Source organism: Cuculus canorus, chromosome 3 (assembly GCF_017976375.1).
Source record: "Cuculus canorus isolate bCucCan1 chromosome 3, bCucCan1.pri, whole genome shotgun sequence".
NCBI lineage: Eukaryota > Metazoa > Chordata > Aves > Cuculiformes > Cuculidae > Cuculus > Cuculus canorus.
Window position 1 is genome coordinate 51,048,675 of NC_071403.1, and position 19,631 is coordinate 51,068,305.

Below are 19,631 nucleotides of genomic sequence, written 5' to 3' on the forward strand. Positions count from 1 at the left end.
GCTTCGGGGCGCGGCGGCGGGGCCGGTCCCGCCGGCGCGGCGGGCGGGGGAGGGAGGGGCGGGCGGGGGCTGGGTGGCTCCTGCTGCTGCTGCTGCTGCTGCTGCTGCCGCCGCCACAGCGCTCGCCGCCTCCCCTCCCCCCCGACGGGGGCTCCTCGCTGCAGCCTCTGTGCTCCGCTCTCGGTCATGTGACCCTAACGTAACCGGACAGGAAAAGCCGCCGCCGCCGCCGCCGCCGCGCTGACTCCGTTGTTGCTGCTGCTGCTGCTGCGCGCGGAGACGGCGGCGGCGCGCGCGGCACCAGGCGGGCCCCGCGCCCCCCCCAGGTGAGCCCCGGCCGCACCGCGCACCGCAAGGGACAGGAGAGGGGAAAGGGGGGGGTCCCGGCGGCGCCCACACGTGCGCCCGCACCGGCCGCGGCCCCGCGCTGAGGCGGCGGGGCCTGCTCGGCCTCCGCCTCCTCAATTGTGTGCGGGGGGCGCCCGGCCGCGCCGAGGAGGGGAGCGGGGAGGAGGAGGAGAAGGAGAAGAGCCACGGCTGGCGCCGCCGGGGCTGCCTGGCTTCCTGACAAACCCCCGCCGGGCCGGGCCGGGCGGCTCCATCCGGGACACAGCGCGGGGGGGGATGGGCCCGAGCTGAGGGGAGGGAGGGGGCGGGGGCCGGTGTCGCCGGGCTCGGCTCGGCCGGTTGGGGCCCGGCGGCATCCGGCGCAGGGCGGGGAGAAGGGGGGGGGGGAAGGGAGGGGAGGAAGGGAGGGCGGGGAGCGGGGAGGGGGCGGCCCCGCCTGTCTCTCCTCGCAGGCTGGGCGGCCCCAGCGGCGGCGGCAGCGGCTCCCCGTCTCGCGCGCCCTGGCGGCTTCGCTCGCGCTGCGTCTCGCGCCGTCTCCGTCCGTGCGCGCGTGGCGTGCGCGGGAGGGGGGCAAGGGGGGGGAGAGAGACACACAGAGAGAGAGGGGAGGAGGAGGAGGGGCGGGGCGCAGCCAGTGAGAGCGCCGCGCGGCCGCCCGGCCTTCCGCCCCGGTGGCCAATGGAAGGGCGCCGTCACCTGTGCCACAGAGGCCGAGCGTGGCTCCGGGGGGAGAGAGAGGGCGGGCGGCATAGCCACGCCCCCTCCCCCCCTCCTTCCTCCTCACCGCGCTACGGCGGGAGCGCTCGAGGGGCGCGCGCCTTCTCTCCCTCCCCCCTCCGCTCCCCCTCCGTTGCCAGGGCCCGCGCGCGGCTCCGCTGAGACGAGGCGGGGCGGGGCCGGGGCCCAGCGCGGGGGGGGCGGGCGCCGAGCGGCCTCGCTCCGGGATCGCGGGGCGGCGGCGGGGCCTGGCCTGGCTTCCCGCCTCGTCCCTCCCGGCCTTTCCCTTCTCGGCTCATCCCGCCTCCGGCGCGGTGCGTTCCCGGCCTTTTCTCCTTTTCGACTCGGCTTTTCCCCTCCGGGTTCTCCCAAATAAAACGTACGTTTCCCCAAAGGATTTGGGCCCGGCGTGGTTTTTCTTCCACCCGTGAGCAAATGGGGTGACTCGAAGCGGATGAGCGGGGCCGTCCTGTCTGCTGTCCCTGCGGGATTTCCAGGCACAGGAAATCCTTCACACGGTTGTGGAATCGCCCAGCAACAAAATGTAACCTTGCTGGGGTTAATCATGGGTTTATTTAGTTACAGGTTTAAATACTATATTAATATTATTATTATTTAAATATTATTTAGCTACAGCCTGGAGAAGAAAAGGCTCCGAGGGGACCTTATAGCGACCTTCCAGTCTCTGAAGGGGCTACAGGAAAGCTGGGGAGGGGCTGTTCACAAAGGCTTGTAGTGATAGGATGAGGGGTAGTGGGTATAAACTGGAGAGGGGCAAATTTAGGCTAGACGTAAGGAATTTCTTCATGATGAGAGTGGTGAGGCACTGGCACAGGTTGCCAGGGGCATCACCCTGAAGGTGTTCAAGGCCAGGTTGGATGGGGCCTTGGACAGCCTGGTCTGGTGGGATGTGTCCCTGCCCATGGCAGGGGGGTTGGAACTGGATGGGCTTTAAGGTCCCTTCCAACCCAAAACAATTCTATGATTCTGTGATAGGTAACACTCCTGAACATAGACATACCCATCATGTCCTGTTCTCTATGTGTGGGAGACAAAGCGCTTTCCTTACCCTTTGCTGTATCATTTCCTTAGAGTGCAATTCTACTGCTTTCAGTTCAAGTATTTAAATATTTCTTAAATACACACTTACTGTTGCACGCCTGTATGAACACCATATTGTTTTGTGAAAAGATTAATTCAAGCCTCTGATGAGGGGTGACAACTTCAGCTGCCACGGTCACCGCTGTTTGGATAAGTGCGAAACTGTAAGCTAAACTAACACAGAATAATAGTAACTAGAAAGAATGCCTTTCTGAATTGGAGTTCCCTTACATTGATGGTTTGCTCTGCCTGACAAACTTCGCTGTCCAAGTGCAAACCAGACTCCACACTGATGAGTTAAATAATGTAGCACACCGAATAATCTAAATTAAAGCTAAAAAAAAAAAAAATGGTAGCGTGTGTTCTGTTACATCACAAAGTCTACCTGCATGGAGCATCTTGCAGGATTAAGTAACAATGAGTATGATTTTTGTTCTTGCTGACAGCAAGCATTCCGTCTTTTGAAGAGAGGGAGATGATTTTGGTATATTCTTTGTACAAACATAAGTATCCAAATAATAATTTGGGAAGGAGAGGATGGGCCTGAGGAAAGTTGGAACTTGATTTTTTTCCCTCTTACTGTCAGAAAATAATCAACTGTATCTTAAATTTTATTTCTTTGTTTGCCTTTGCAATCCTGACTCAATTGAGTTCTGATCCATGTGAATGCAAAGCAATGTATTTGGTCAGCCTGGTTAGTGGTTTAAATACAAGGGCATTCTTCACTCCAGCGAGCAGAATCCATTTCTCCTATGGCTAGACATATCGGCATATATGGAATACACATTCATTCTCTTTCCCAAAAAGCTGTACTCTTACTGTGAAGAAGAAACAAGCTGTTTGTACCTCACCTAAAGTTTCAGTAACTTCGTATTAAATTTGAAAGGGAAAAACCTCAAATCTTTTTATAAATCTACTGCTTTTGATTCACTTCTCTGTGTTTCATCTTCTCTTTTGTTTCTGTTCATAGAGTATCTGTTCTGGGCATAATGCGCCCAGGTATTTTGTTGACTTCTCTTGCTATTTTATATGACTACATATAGACCTATGTTACTTCATACTTTCACTTTTTCTGCCCAAAGCTGTATTTGGTTTGGTTAAGATCATATCCACTTCTTGATCTTACGTGCTGTATACTCAGCCATCCAGCTTTATGGATGGATGACCTAATGTGTTTCACTGGCTATTTTTTTACCCAAGTTTTCAATACTTGCTTCCAAGGCTGCCCCCAAATCCAGTAAATCGAGTAAAAGTTTATAGTTCTTAAGTAGTCCTGTGAGGATAGCCTCCAGCAGCTGGTTCAGGGAAGTGCAAGGAGAGTGGGGGCCTGCAGAAGCCCTGGTTTAGGGGGGCTCAGGTTGCTGCAATGTTTCACTGTTATCCTATGTTGTGCTGATGGCCAGCAATAGGCAGAAATGCACCTCTGGCCTCTAGGGTTTCTTGATTTGCTAGGCAAGTGTAAGGCACTCCAGCACACAGGCTTCTTACAAAATGCTATTGTAGCTGATTTCAAAAAATAAATAAATCATTATTGAGTGGAAAGATTGGCCCCTCTTATTCTAATAGTCCAGAGAGCTTGCTGATACCTAGAATGAATGCTTTGTTTCAGACTGGAAAGTCTTGAATATGTATCTAGTATTTTCCAGGGAGGGGCATAACCATCAGAAGTGTTTTATTATTTAATGCTGCATTTTAATTCAGCTGGATGGACATATAGTTTTAACCCAAATTTTCAGTATCTCTCTATATATTTTATATTAAAATTAGATAGCTTTTATTGGGCTCTACTCTGGTCTCTCCCATCCACTTAGGTGCGAATGACTGATAGCAGATGAGGGATTTATTTTTCCTGTTTAAACAGACAGGTGGTAGCCAAAATGCTTTGTTTTTCCCATTACAAATGTATTTTTTTACAACTCATTGATAATTCTTCCTCTCCTTTAGCTATTCATGTTTCTGTATTCAAGTCCTCCCGTGCCTTTTCAGAACTCTTCAGTACTGGCTCTGCTTTGCTCTTTAAGCCCAGGCAGATCACCTTTATGAATCATCGCCTGTCATGAAACAGAAATCCTTGCCTATGTAAAATATATCATTTGTACAGTAGCTTGGGATTAAGATATGTTACAACAGCATGACACATAGATATTAGAGGAAAATATCTGTTAAGAGACATCTACTGTTGCATCTGTGCATTTACTGTTAAGTTTTACATGGATGTGATTTGCTTTTCAGAGTGTACAAAAATGGATTTGGCCAACCATGGGCTTATTCTGCTGCAACAACTAAATGCGCAGAGAGAATTCGGTTTCCTGTGTGACTGCACAGTTGCCATTGGTGATGTCTACTTCAAGGCACACAAATCGGTCCTTGCTTCTTTCTCCAACTACTTCAAGATGTTGTTTGTTCATCAAACAAGGTAACTATAAGAGGGTTCACTGTTTAAATGTTGTTCTGTTAGCTAAGGTAAGGAGGTCTAGCAAGATTTTGAAACCTGAAAATGTTGAGTTTGCTTCTTGCTATGACATGCGGAGCATGGAATCCAGTCTTATCTGCTCTAGTCTAACTTTAAAATGTGTTAAAGATGAACTGTGATTCATTAACATTAATATTATAATTTAGCACAGTTTCTTTATCCTTAAAAAACCACAGAATTCCTAGAATTTAATATTTAAAGGATCCCGTCTTCACTCTTGCACTTCTCTTCACCCACTGACTATCCTCTACTGTGTACTTGGGATATTCTTGACATTTCTGTAAGGTTGTATACAACGCAATAAATGTTTGCTATGAGATTTTGAAAAATGGACTTACAAAAAGAGGTTAATATGTTTCATTTTTTTTGACAGTTTACTGAAGACAGTGAAATAATAAAATACTACATAGTGATGGAAAATAAGGAGGGGGTGGGATTTTTGTTGTTTGGGTTTTTGGGGGGAGTGGAGAGCAAGGCAGCCTTATATAGAGAGCTTTGGATAAGGAACGTGTAAGACTGTTTTAAAGATTTTTTTTTTGTCTTTTATTTCTCCCAGTTATTTGAACTATCTCAAAAAGTTTGTTAAGTGAGTGAAACTCTTAACTCCTTGTCTAAGAGTTTTTAGCCAAAAGTAAACATCAAGGACAGAAGTGCATTTGCACTTCTGAGACAGGTCTGCAGGCAGATGTATTGGTCTTGATGTTCCATCCAGAGCACATAGTGATCTCTGGAAGACAGCATCACAAAGTTTACCTTTGAGTGTTATATTTGAATTAAAAAAGCCTTGAGAGAGCTCAAGGAGGGTGCACTTCAAGAAATGGAAGAACTCCTCAGTTTAGTGGCCTACTAGGGTTAGAGCAGTCAGACCACAGTGCGCAGTCATGTTTGGATTTCCATATTTTATTTTATGTTTGTTTAATACAAGAGCTAGAAATAACTCTAAAAAATTATTAGAATCCCAGATCCTCTCCTGTTAGCTAACTGGCTTAACCAAAATGTTCTTGATTTTCTTTCTTCTTTTCTGAAACTTCCCTCTTTTTCTGCACAGACATCCAGCTACAGCCAGAGGATCAGTGGGTGTTTCAGTCCAGAGTATCCTAAAGGTTGATGTATAGGGCATGCTTTCAGCTAGAGGATGGTCTTGGTTTCAGACCTGTTAGGCAGAGGAGGGCATCGCAGCCAAAGTGTCTCCCTTTGTTGAGTGCCCTAACCGAGAGACTGTTAGGCTAACCAGGTGGTACCATTGGTTCTACTGTTTCTTCCTCTGCATTCAAGGAAAGAAGCAACCGTTCTGCTTGGCCTCCATGGGTTAGATGTGTTCAGGCTAGACCTGTTACATCAGATCCTCAGGGGATTCACACCCTGTCCTGCATGGTTTCTAGGTCGTAATGCAGTTGAGACAGAGTGACACCACACATTTGCAGAACTGTAACTGTAAACACTAGTGAGCCATAGAAGTCAAACAGGCAAGCGCCAGATGAATTTTAGGTGTTTTCAGGGTGAAGTACCGAGAAAAGCTTGTGAATTGGACTTCAGTGTAGCAGGTTTTACTTCAGCTACAAATGTGTTTGAATCCAACCAAAAAGAGGGGGAAATATCTTTGCAATTTGCAAAATATATTAATATGTGACAAAAAGTCTCTAACATAGCAGTTTAGAGAGGTGTAGATTGCAATGGGACAGCTTTGTCTTTCAAGGCAGTTACTTCCCTGAGGAAAAAAAATGTCATCTTCCAAGAGGCAAGTAAGATTAGCTTTTTTATGTTAAAGCATTTCAAAATTTTAATTTTGAATTTAAGTAGATGTCTCTAATTTTTGTCAGTGCTTGAATAACCTAGATCTGGTAAAAAAGTATTTTCCTTATCTCTCATTGATCATTTTGTTTCACCTTTCAGTGAATGTGTCCGTTTGAAAGCGACTGACATACAGCCAGATATCTTCAGTTATCTCTTGCATTTGATGTACACTGGGAAGATGGCACCGCAACTCATTGACCCTGTCCGACTAGAACAGGGAATAAAGTTTCTGCATGCATATCCACTAATTCAAGAGGCCAGCCTTGCAAGTCAGGGAACTTTTTCTCACCCGGATCAAGTTTTTCCATTAGCATCTTCATTATATGGCATTCAGATTGCAGATCACCAGATAAGACATCCCACTAAGGTTACATCAGCGACTGACAAACTCGGGCGAGAACCAAGGCCACAGACATCAAGGATGAACCAAGAACAGATTTCTGAAGGCTCACAGCTAGCTACACCTCTGCCACAAGTGTCCCGGACAAATATGTCCACTTCTGACCCATTACCATCTTCTTTATCTCCAGAATTGGTATCTGCTGCTGGTAATAATTCACCTGCAGGAGAAGAGACCAACATGGAAGCATCTTCTTCAGATGAACAGCCTGCCTCACTCACAATAGCACATGTCAAGCCAAGTATTATGAAAAGAAATGGAAGCTTCCCAAAATACTATGCCTGCCACCTCTGTGGTCGCCGGTTCAATTTGCGAAGTAGTTTGCGTGAGCACCTGCAGATTCACACAGGAGTTCCCTTCACATCTAACCAGCAGGGAGAAAGTAGTATTTCTTTGTCTCTCTGTAACAACACAGCTGATAAAGATGCCATGGAAGTGCCTGAAGCAGGGATGATTAGTGACAGCGAGCTACAGCACATCTCAGACTCCCCGATAATTGATGGGCAGCAACAGTCAGAGACACCGCCCCCTTCTGATATTGCCGACATAGACAACTTGGAGCAGGCAGATCAAGAGAGGGAAGTAAAAAGACGGAAATACGAATGTTCTGTCTGTGGTCGCAAATTTATTCAGAAAAGCCACTGGAGGGAGCACATGTACATACACACTGGCAAGCCCTTCAAGTGCAGCACTTGTGACAAAAGCTTTTGTAGGGCTAACCAGGCTGCCAGACACGTGTGCCTAAACCAGAGCATGGACACGTACACGATGGTGGATAAACAGACTCTGGAACTCTGTACTTTTGAGGAAGGCAGTCAAATGGACAACATGCTAGTACAGACCAACAAGCCCTATAAATGTAACTTGTGTGACAAAACATTTTCAACTCCCAATGAAGTAGTCAAACATTCGTGCCAAAATCAAAACTCTGTCTTTACACTAGAAGAAGATCGCTCCATCCTGCTAGGTGGTGGGGACACAGAAGCCACAGAGACTGATAATGCAGTGTTAGCCTCCATCAAAAAGGAGCAGGAAGCAGTGTTGTTAGACTGAATGTGAAACCTGTATCGATTTTTTAAAGTTTCCGTATTAATTTTTTATTAAATCGATTTTTTTCTTCCCCCCCACCTCTTACTTCACTTATCCCTGCCATCTTCTCCACCAGTCTCCTTCCCGCCCTTTGTCTTCAGCAACCAGAACTGTACTGGCACATTAGGAAATTGGACTTTGCCTCTCCCACCAAAACAAACAAAAAGCTTTTGCATCAAGCCACAGTGTAATTGATTTTAATACAAAGGAATGAGTGAAAAAAATAATCCAGCTAACTATGTTGATAGTATTAGTTAATCTGAATTTAATAGATTTTAAACAAAACTTTAGATTGCTTAAAAGTGTATTTAGCTACAATGGCTAGCGTGATGTGAAACAGAGTATCAGTTTGGTAAGCAAAGAATATATCTATCTATCTGTATAGATACATAGATATATATATATATATTAGTTTCCCCGGTAAAAGGCATTTTGAGAAGATCTGAGAAATGAAATACCATACTTTATGAAAGTCCACATGCAAGTTGGTTAAGGTTATAACTTAAAACCCTCAGAACTTTTATCAATGAGTGGAAAAATCTCCGTTCATTGAATTAGAAAGACCTGAGGGTGTTTGGTTTCTTTTAGCCTTATGTTTTCCTTCAAGTATGCCTTTGGGTATCTGTTTCAGATAGCATCATTGAGTCAAGCAAAGTAGTTACTTGGTCAAATTTTGACTTAAGTAGCTGTAATAATAATGTGATGGCAATCTTTATATATATATATAAAATACTGTATATGTATAAAGATTTTTATATATATAGAAAGTGTTTGTGTGTATATTTGGTACAGGTAAATAAATGCACACGTCCTTTTTAAGTAACTGGCCGTCTACTCTCAGATTCAGCCTAGAAAGTCTTTTAGTTGTTTGACAAAAATAGTCATTGCACAGGTTAGTTTTAATGAAATTTAAAATGTTCTGAGCTGTGTGCATTTTTATTGGCCTGTTGAACAGAAGCTGGTAGGTAAGTGTTGTCACCCAAGCTACAAAGGAAACTAGAGAAGTGACATACTGGTGAGCACTGTACCATCGTTAGTGCAGCGCATGCATGTGTTGTTAGCTTCTAAGTTTGAGTCATTCTGGATAAAAGGAGAGAGGAAAGCTTTATTGCCTTACTCAGGCAAGGAATGTCCATGATTTCATTTGGTCTAATGGTATGAGTTAAGAGGAAGAACAAGTGGCACAGAGACGTTCTAGCAACACGGAATCATCATTGTTTTAAGTGAGTCAGTAATGCTGACAGGCAAATTCTGCTCTGTGACAGAGTCCCGTTATTTTCAAAGCCAAGACAAAGTCTGCAAAAACTGAAAGAGTGAACTCTGTAGTTTTAGTTACTACTGATGGTAGCACTGCATCTTTGTGTTAAAAATCAAGTTGCTGATTCTTATTTTATATAGATGCGCAGATTTTTTGCTGGTAGCCTAGAAAACTAAACTGACAGCAGCAATGAAGCCCACTAAGCAATTACAGGGCCAACAAGGCATAAGCGGACAAAATACATGCCCCGTCATAAATGGAGACAGTGTGTGTTTTGAGGGGAGGGGCAGGAGAGGGCAAGTCACAAACCACAGCTCTTCTCTGTGTATACATTTAAACTGAATATCATCTTTTTGTGTATAGTTAAGTTCTCAGATTTGTAAGTTTTTATACATCATTGAATAAAAACTGAATTAAATGGGATACAATTTATTGAGTTGAAGGTGAAAGGTTGTTGGTTTTCGATCTCTCTGAAAGAGCTCTTACTGAATTGGTTTAAAAGCCAAGCAATATGTTCTGTATACCAGACTAAAACATCAGTCATACAAATGAACAAATAGCTTACTAAAACCTAAGACAGTGGATTTAGCACAGAGAGTCACTGCGTATTTGGTTTTCCAGTTCATTATAACATGACAATTACTGTAAAGTTTATTGTAAGTGATGTTGAGTTTATTATCTCTCTTAGAGTAATAGATCTAAAATCAGTTGACTTGACTTCAAAGTATAGAAGTGGTTTTAGGTTAAAAAAAGTAACATCTTGCAGAATTGTTTTAGTGTTGCCCATTTAAAATCTTTTAGGATCTTCATTTACCAATGTAATTTCTTTGAATATGGTTTTTATTTCATCTCACTTAGTTTGAAATCCTCTCAGAGTGGGAGAAAAAAACCCAAATCTTTCTTAATTCAGGGTAAGGTTGGTTTCTAGGGTATCTGTGGTTCAGGGTATAGTCATGAGTTCATTTCCAAAATGACTACGGCTGCTAAAGGTGCTGTTGCCTCAACTATAAGTTACTGCTTGGTGAGATGCTCTTTTTTTTTTCAGAGCTCCAGCTCTGCTCCAGTGCAGAATACAACAGTTCGGCTCAAGTCCCCAGGTGGCTGGTTGTATCAGAAGCATACACATGTGCACATTTTTTGTGAGACAGTGAGCAACCCCAGGTCCTTGGCTTATTCCTGCTTTCACCTCTCCTTCTCCAGTCTTTGGAGAACACCATGTTTGCTCAGTTACATGTTGAATGGCCTCAAGTGAACTGATTCCACTGAAAAAAACACCAGTCTTAAAAAATGGTATTTTTTGGTCAAATGTTTTTCCCTATTGTAACTCTGCAGAGGGTTTCAGAGGATTCGTGGGTTGTGCAAGGGCAGAAATTAGCAAAGAGGTGGCTCACTGAAGCCAGTCTTGCTGCTGGCAACATCCAGGGTGAAGAACGTGGGAAGCAGTGACTCTCACTTGGGCCAGTCCCTCGTCTAGTGAGCAGTGTGGCCTTGCAAGCTCGTGTACTGCCCAGAAAGAAGGAGCAGTGAACAAGCAGCCACAGGAAGAAGTTGGTTATGACAGCACTGCTGCTGCAAGAAACATGCAGGCTCAGCAGAGATACTTTCATCTGTTAATATTTATTCTTACGAAATAACACTGTCAGGTAAAGAAAAAAAAACACAATAAAGAGATTATTTTTATATGTGTTCAGATGTCATAATGGTTTATTTAAACTACCCTTTATTGTCTGGTGCTCCATAGTGATGTTTAAGTCATTGTCTCTCACTGCTTGAGCAGCTTTGTTCCTCTAGGCAAATTAGAAACAGTGTGTTCTGGTTATTAACAACTCTATCAAGAATTTGGGTATTGCAGCACAACCATAGTTATGTTCTTTGCTAAACCCCACCTGAATTATTATTGAGATTAGAAATAACTTCAGGTTTTACCTTGAAACTTTTACCTCAAATTTGTGACCAATTTGTTACTTATTCAGTCTGCTCACCTGCTGAAGCTGTGAATTTTCTGCCAAATGAAAGAAGAGACCTTTGCCGGAACTACTGAATAGCTGGCAAAAACCTGCCATCATTCAAGACTGTGGGCTGGACCTTCAGACCCAGTGTATTTCCAAGGGACTAACTTCAAAGTTAATTTCCCTGGCATGTCACTTGACAAGACCCCTCTGCCTTGACTTGAGAAGTACCAAAAACCTACAAATCATCCCCTCAATAGAGAAAAACAGATGATTATCACTTCTGAAAGTAGAGATTGCAGTCCTTTGCAAGCTACCAATATTTGTCAACTTTGTGTCAAGTGTCCTCTTGGTCAGTGGTCTGATAATCATTCTGTTTCTGCTGGGGGAGAATTTATTAGAAGATTCTAGCGTTACAAACAGTTCAAATAGTTTAAACTGAGCTCCTGTTTACATTGGAGAGCCTTAAGTTGCTATCTTGATGTTTAGAAAAATCTGCATTCTGGCTTTTCAGCTCCAAATCCCATAAAATAATACTTTCAGTCACAAAAGGTAGTCAGTGACATTACAAAAACTTTTTATATTAATTAAAGGAAAGCTGGTTAGACAAGAGCAGGTTCTGTGGTGCTCAGTGGCATCACAGTCCCTTGCAATGTTTTTTTCCAATCTGCTTAACAGCAGGATTACCCTTTTTTAACATATGGTTCTTCAGTTATCTTCAGTTCAAGCAATCGAAGACCAAATTGGTTCATTCTTAACCAAGTGAAAGTTCTTTTCCTTGACTGTATTTCCACACCTTTTAATCTTAAAAAGTAAAACCAACTAAGGGAGTGTTCATTCTGGAGGTCTGTCATTGACTCTTATTTATTACTTCCTAGAAGTCAATAAATGTTTCCAGGTGGCAAGATACTTCATAGCTATGAATGATTGGGATTATTTAGATTACTTAAAGAAGACAAGTTCCACTTAACATTCCGACTTCAACACTGTAAACATTACACTGTTACAGCATCATAGGTTCATAATGAAATCTAGGTGGTACACTACCAGTGGTGATAAAGGGTGTCTGTTTAAAAAGCCCAGCTGTTGTCCTACCTGAGGCGATGCGTTTCTGTTTCTACAGCTCTCATTTTGGTTTTTTGTTTTTGTTTGCACAAATGCCTGCTGTTGTCAGCGGATAATGAAATCCCACTTATACCAGGACCAGAATAAAACACAGAAAGAAGGAACAAATCTTTAGCAGCATGACTCATTAATGTATACTCGCCAGATGATCCATGACCATCTCTAGAAGAGAAACTGCCCTTAAATACAGGCTTCTATCAAGCTTGCCATTGAAAAGGATATATTTTAATGACATCAGCCAAAACCATGAAATCAGATTTCCTCCGCAGTACAGCCTTGCTGCTATGCATGTCTCTGCATCCGTGCTGTTGAACAGATCATGTGAATGAAAATGCAGAGCTCAGCTTGGTCTTTGAGCAGCTGTCAGTAACTGTTGCCTCTCCTTGTAGTACCTCCGCTTGACACCCCACCTCTCCAGCATGCAAACCTATAGCTTGTCTCTAGTCTGCTGACTCTGTTAGTCCTGGTTTTGAAGGAGCCTCTACGCTTTCTAAGGGACCTTCCTGATAAATCCATGTTTTATTCAATCCTATGCTTTAATCTCTCAACCACATGGTTAAAGCATTTTCCTTTTTGTCACTACTGTATTGTATAATTCCAGTTTCAGCAGTGAATTATTTTGTAGTTGTTACGGTTCATTTGGGTCTCTCAAATTGGTGGAGCAAGGTACTCTATGAATCAAGCTTTGTTTCATGAGCTCATTAGGTAAAAATAAAGCAACGGATCAACCCCTTTTCAACAAACTAGTCTAAAATCTCAATACTCTACCTTACTGCTTCAAAAAATTATACAATCATTAACTCACAGAGTCACCAACCCACATGTTTATAAGCAAAGGAGGTGTCTAACTGAGGGTAAGAGTGCTTATCCTTCTTCCTTTGTCACGCCGCAGCTGTCCCCTCTGCCACCCCAGGAAATAGGAGAGTCTCAGCACCTTGGCTACCAGTGGATCCGCTGGCAAAGGCTTTTTGGAATAGGCAGGCATCTTCCTGCCTTCCAGCTTAGAAGTTGAGTCTACACCTTTCCAGTGGCAGTTAGTTCTGCAGACTTTTAAGCTTATCAGCAGCTATCAAACAGTTACTTCTGCAAGGCTGCAGAAACTGCAGACCCTGTGTCTTTCTGGCCTCGGCATCCAGCACACGTGCTGCTCTTTCGGCAGATAATGTTGCTGCTCCTGCACACATCAGGTCCTCCTGGGATCCGTGCCTTAGGGCAGCGCCTGAGCAGGAGCTGAGTGAGCAGCTGCTGAGGGTCTGGGCCTCATTTCTGCTGTTGCTTCATTGTTTCCTGGCTTGATTCAGACTGGCACTGCATACAGCGAGGAATCTAGAACTGAATCTGCATTTTCCCTTCGGAGTCCGCTGAAGGAGCTTGTTACTCCACACGTGCATATTGTGTACATACATCACTGATGCAAACTTGTGCGGTCATGCTTTTTCCTCTTTCACAGCTGTCCAAGCTGGATGGAAGCTCACCTGTCAGGGAAAACAGCTGTCTTTGCCACATCAATTTCCCCATCTTTTGGGGTGTTTATGAAAGAGGCAGTATGATTCCACGCACATTTGAGGTGCAATCCACATCAGCCTGTGAGAAACCAGTGCAGTCTCCTTTGGGATGCAGAGCAGTGAGTTTGCAGAAGACAGCACTAGATGGTGCAGTCACACTGGTGCAACCACCAAAGCATCCAGGCTGGCTGTCCAGCTGCCTTTCACAGGGGCAGGCACTGCATACTCCAAACAGAATTTCCATACCAGCATTCCTATACTGAAAGGCTGCACTGGAAAGCCAAAGGGGGGCAGAAAGGCCTCTTGCAGCCTTGCCTTGCAGCATGCTTGTCCCAGAGAGCAGAGCCCTTTGCAGAGTGGGCCACAGGGCACTGAAAACACCAAGTCCCAAGGCTTGCAATAGCAGGTACACGAGGAGGAACTTTGTATTTTCACAGACAAGAAAATATGTAATTGTAAATATTATTATATTTTATTTTATATTTTTATAGATATATACCAGACCATCACATCTGCTATTCAGGACTAACCAAAACCTTTTCCCCTAAAAAGAAGTCCAAATTGGATTGATTTCATGGTAACATAGCTAGTCAGCTCCTGCAAGCTCAGCCTCGGATGAGGAAAAGCACATGTTTTCAAGGAGCCCTGGACACTGACACTGGTCACAGCCTCTGTGCTATTGTTAAACCTCCAACATGAGTTTCCCATACCAGCAGGAGCTGGTCTTTCCTCAGAGCCTGACAAAAGAGTGAAGCCTGGAAAACAAGGAGCATTACACACACACTGGGTCAGGTCCTTCCACCCAGCTGCAGTACTTGGAAGTCATGAAAGGAAATAGGCACTCAAAGCATATGATTTGCTTATGGGAAAAGAAGATGATGCCCCATCACCAAACCACCACCACTCCAGCTGCTGGCGCACAGACATGTACACAGAATATAGAGCCATAATTGTTCAGCAGAAATCTTATTCTTTGATATGACAGCATTCTTAAGCAAATTTTTTTTCAATCTCATTTAGAGACATATGTGAGACATATTTGTCAATATTAATAAAGGAAAGAGACTCAGTACCAATTTGTGAGCAAGAACTGAAAAAGAACCTTTGGAGAAATTTCACCCTTGTTCATAGAGTTTATTAAAGTTTTCTTGTCCTACCTGTTTTGTTTCAGTAAAGCCGTAGTGTGATCTACATGTTAAAAAAAACCATACCACAGGTATGACCTGAAGGGTGTCAGTGTCACCCTGCACCACCCTCCTGTCATATATATGAGGTTTCTGTAAGGAATGTGTTCCTCTCTCTATGTCAAGAGTCATTTGTGGTGACAGAACAGCAACTTATGCACTGAATTTCAGGTCTGAGAGGCCAGAGCATGCAGGTTCACCCAAAGTCTGATCTGCAGCAGCCGGCTGTCACCCTGAAGCAGCTGTACCAGCAGCACACATGCCAGGTGGCAGCGTGCTGGTTGGTGGTGTTGTAGCTGGTGCCAGGCAGCCGTGACCACAGTCCAGTTCTGTATCAGCCACACATCCCACTTTTGCCAGTGCCAAAGCTTGTCTAAGTGCAAGGACACAGCCTCTCCTGGTGCTAGGTGTCCACAGAGCTTCCTGGTCTTGCACCACCTAAAACTCACTTCTGGCATGGGTAGGAGAAATGGAGTACTCCCAGTGGGTTTAGTTACACCACAATTGTAGTTGAAACTGGACTGGCTGGGGCGATATAACAACTTTCCTACAAGCCAGAGCGATTTTGAGGCCACAAAACTGCTGCTCTAGGGAGTCTCCATGAGTAAAGCTATGTCTCAGAGCCAAGGGCCACAGTGTCACTGGTCTTTTCTGAGCTCCATCCGCGGCAAGCAAAACGAAAGCAAAAATCAGCTGAAGGAATCAGCTGAAATCTGGAATCAGTGTTCACCTCTGTGTAAAGCCGCAGCATGCAGAGTGGAACGCTGATGTGTGGTGAAACAGCAGCTCCAATTAAACAGAGAGAGAATAACAGAGAGCTGGGCAGTTACTCGCAAAGCAGCCACCTAAGCTGTAAAAAAAACTGTGACCATGCCTCTAAGGACACTGCCTTTCCTGTTTTGGGGTGGGGTTCAGAGTTTTGTTTCGGTTTTTAACATTCTATTAACTGTTTCCTCCTAAGAGGAAAACACTGAGGTATTTTGCATTTATAGATATTTCAGAGGTTTCTGCAATAACTCTGCAAGGCAGATGTGTCTCTTGGGCTGCTTGCAATGATAACAGTTTTCACTTTGCAGTTGGACCATGCCTTTATCTTAGAGCAAGAGTGGGGGCAGGGGCTTCTGCCATTCAATGTGTTTCACAGACAGAATTGAGAACATGTGGCTTCTGCTCTGCCAGCCGAGGGGCACCAGTGCTCTGATGATAGTGCTCCCCTCAGGGCTGGTGCTTTCCCCTTGCCCCTGCCAGCCAGGAAAGAGAAGGTGCTACCGAATACAGTACACTTGCCACAGAGAATGGGATCACCACCCTTGATTCTCATTAGCTGGAGGGTCAGAAATCTCTTAGCATGGGATTTGTATCTGCATGCTAAAGAGAAGAACGTACGAGGAATTTGGAGATGATGGTTGTATTAATGCGTTTTGCCTCTTCAGAAACTATGAGAGATGGATCCTCTTGCTCCTAAAAGAGTTAATTTCTGCTCCAAAAAGAAGTTGTACTAACAAAATTAAAAGTTCTTAAGACCTGTATTTGTGTCTCAACACAAGTCCTTGCTAGACCACTGAGTCACCTAGTGTTGCAATGCCATATAACATATCTTCCTGCTTCTTATATCCCTGCAAGAGAGTGTGAGGTGATGAATTACTCTGCATGTGGTCATGCCCTGCTAGTGGTCTCCTGCAGAGTGCTCACAGGAGCTGAGGTTTTTCATGGTGAGAGGAAACAAGTGCAGCTGCTGCTGCCAAAAGGATTTATTTGCTCTGGCATGTAGCTACTGGTAGCAGTACTCGCTTGTAGTGCCACACCTCAGTGGTGATTGCATGTCAGAAATGAGAACATTTGTTTCCTGTTGCTGTCAAGGAATGCAATTAAACATGGCTGTGAGGACCAAGAAATAGGTATACAATACCACTGGCACTTAGCACTGATACCCCTGCCACTGAGCATAAAGGAGAGAGGGCATTTATAAAAAAGCAACACTCCAGGCTCTAAGGTGTCTCCTGGATAGCGTTTAATTGCTCTGACTGAAGCAGGCAGTTTTGCAGAAGCACCAGCTTGCAAGCAATATTGAAGAGGGCGGTTCCTCAGTTTGTCTTTAACAAGGTGAGTTGCAAAATCCTTCAATGTCTGATAGGACCAAGAGGGTGCATTTCTTGGTATCATCCATCACGGATGTTTGTGGCCAAGGTTTATTTTGCAGCCAGCCACACTGGACCTGTCAAGAAGGCCACAAGCTCAGCGCTCTCTTAGACTCCACTCTTGGTGCACAAAAGCCACAACCCAGAACAAGTCATCTAAATGTGACCGAGGGGGCACAGTCTGCCCTCCCAATGGGTTTTTCGTCTCACATCAGGGCTGAGGGTTTTGGACAAGGCTCAACTTGCAACCAGGATGTAGGTTTAGGATTAGGTTTAGGACTGGGAAAGAAAGAGAGTGAGAGCCTCTCACTGGAGTGAGGCTGCAAAGGAGCTGCTGAAGGAAGGGGGAGGCTGCAAAAAGTCTCTATAACAACTGGTGGAGTGTGCAGGCACGGGACGCTGCATGTGCAGCTGGAATGATACCAAACAAGTATTTCAAGTATTACAACACAAGACTGTATTTCTCTCTCCTTCTTTCTCAGATTTTTATTTCCTAATTCCAGCTTCGGTTTTCCCTTTCACCTGAGAACACGTGCAAGAGACACCCCTGCTTCTGCCCTTGACTCCTCACAGGAAAGAGGAGAAGAATGTGAGGGAGTCCTTGCTGCCCCTCATGAGGGGATTGGGTTGGGATATCTGCCAGGATCTTGGGTCAGTCGTGCAGACCTTTGCATGGTGCACACGTGTAGCTATACTGAGCATTAAAGGCATTGCTTTTTAACAAATGTGACAAAAAGGTGAAGTCTTCAAAAGAGCAAGTGTTAGCATCCCTGAATTAAGCCTCATGGATAAAACTCCTGGCTTTGCCACAGCCTTGCCGGTTGTTCTGTAAGACTGGTATCTCTCCAAATGGCACATGGTTGGTTAGCGCATCTGACAGAAAGAAGACACTTTAAGAAGCATTATTAATGACAACTTATACTCTCGAGATCACCTTATTTTCCCAAACAGTTCTCAGATAACAAAAGTGATAACAAAAGTGTCAGTTAAGAAAGTGCAGTAAAGAGAGAGACTATACTTATTATCTTTCCTGATTAATATTTCAGTGAAGTGCAAAAAGTTTTCAGAGTGAGGCACTCCTTGCTCTTTAGGATTTCTATAAAGCTTTACTAGAGGGGGGGTGTATTTGCCTTCATAACCCCACTGCCCAGTTTCACCACTCTTCCCACAAAGACAAAATCTATGGTTTCTTGTTCAAAATTAGGTTTTATTTTCATAATTTTTTAATAGTAGTCTTATTGTTATATATGACTGTGTTCTTACATAAAATTCTGCTGTGATTTGGAGCCCAAAGTGATGGCATCTTGTGTGGATCCAGGTAGAGCCTATGGCCCTGTTCCCCACCCATATCCCTTCTCTCCCATCTGGACATGTAGTGAGAGGGGCCATGTGGAATGTATGAGTATCAGTGACTGATGCACATTTATGGTTTTCTTTAACAGCTCTGAGGCCTTGTTACGTTTTGGGGTTCATTCCCAGACGACATTTTTCTTTACAAAGTTATGAAGTGGCCAGGCTCCTATATGGAATTCTGGAGTGTATTCCCTCTAAGATCCTAACGTCCCTAGCACAACACATAATTCCTTTCTTATTCTGTTGCAGGGGTAACCACCGGATTTCTTGTAGCACCTAATCAGAGGCTGATTTTTCTCCCACTTATCCACGTGACTCCCCAAAAGATGAAATTGGGACTAGGACCTTGTTTCTCTTCTTCTGGCATCGCTACCCCAGTTGACTCGGGGGTGTTGTAGCAAGTGTCCATAGCTTGTTTACAAGTTCTGTGAAGCCGCCAGCTCTTAAGACACCAGAGATGCTCTGCCCTACAGTGACCTCTTGTGGAAATTTTAACTTTTCCGGGTCTTTAACCAATTCAGCGTGAGCTGCACGTGTGGTCGTACTGTGGTTTAAGTATGGTTTAAGTTTTTAAGTAAATCTCATCCTATCTACCTCCAGTGGTGGAATCATAAACCCCATATCTTTCACATCAATAGCTGTTATCCATCATTAGGCGGACTGACTATGGATACAGCTGCAGTGAGCAGCTTGGCAGCAACAGTCAGGCCTCCATAATCTGCTGTTAGTTGCCACTTGTCATTAGGCTTCTTTCAATGCAATGCAGGAAACTTGTAGGGGATGAGACTTGCCAATGGTTACCTATTCTTTAGCCTGTGTTGTTGGTTCAGCAAGAGAATGGAGAGCATCAAGAGGGAACTTGCAATATGGAATGCTAACTAGCTTGCGATGGGCTAAGGCAGCACCTGTTTGTAACAGGCTAAGAGGGGTGCATCAATATGAGACAAACTGGGCTGTAAAGGGAATTTATACTTGTTTACTATTTTCCCCATGGGTCCATGCACCACTGACTCTTCGGTAAATCCATACCTAAAAGCACCTATCAGAGGACCTAAGAGTAAAGTCAGGAGGACTGCTGGTCCATCAGACAGAATTAATTTAGCCCTAGCCAGTGGGTGGGTAGTGACTTGCCCACAGGTGCCTACAATTGAAACTAGGTGTTTGCTAAGTGGAAACAGTCCTTGATAAGTGCCCACA

General features: G+C 44.5%; 1 protein-coding gene across 2 annotated transcripts; it reads left to right on the plus strand.

The window, feature by feature from the left end:
* The first annotated feature begins 171 nt into the window (after positions 1-171).
* Positions 172-12,125, plus strand: ZBTB2 (zinc finger and BTB domain containing 2). Of its 2 annotated transcripts, XM_054063800.1 has the most exons (3): positions 172-326; positions 4,399-4,582; positions 6,533-12,124. In XM_054063800.1, the coding sequence occupies exons 2-3, from the start codon at positions 4,410-4,412 to the stop codon at positions 7,884-7,886; spliced, it is 1,527 nt and encodes a 508-aa protein (XP_053919775.1). In that variant the 5' UTR covers positions 172-326; positions 4,399-4,409; the 3' UTR covers positions 7,887-12,124. The 2 variants fall into 2 exon arrangements, with proteins under 2 accessions (XP_053919775.1, XP_009562606.2); XM_009564311.2 differs by lacking the exon at positions 172-326 and having other exon boundaries at positions 4,380-4,582; positions 6,533-12,125.
* The last annotated feature ends 7,506 nt before the right edge of the window (positions 12,126-19,631 follow it).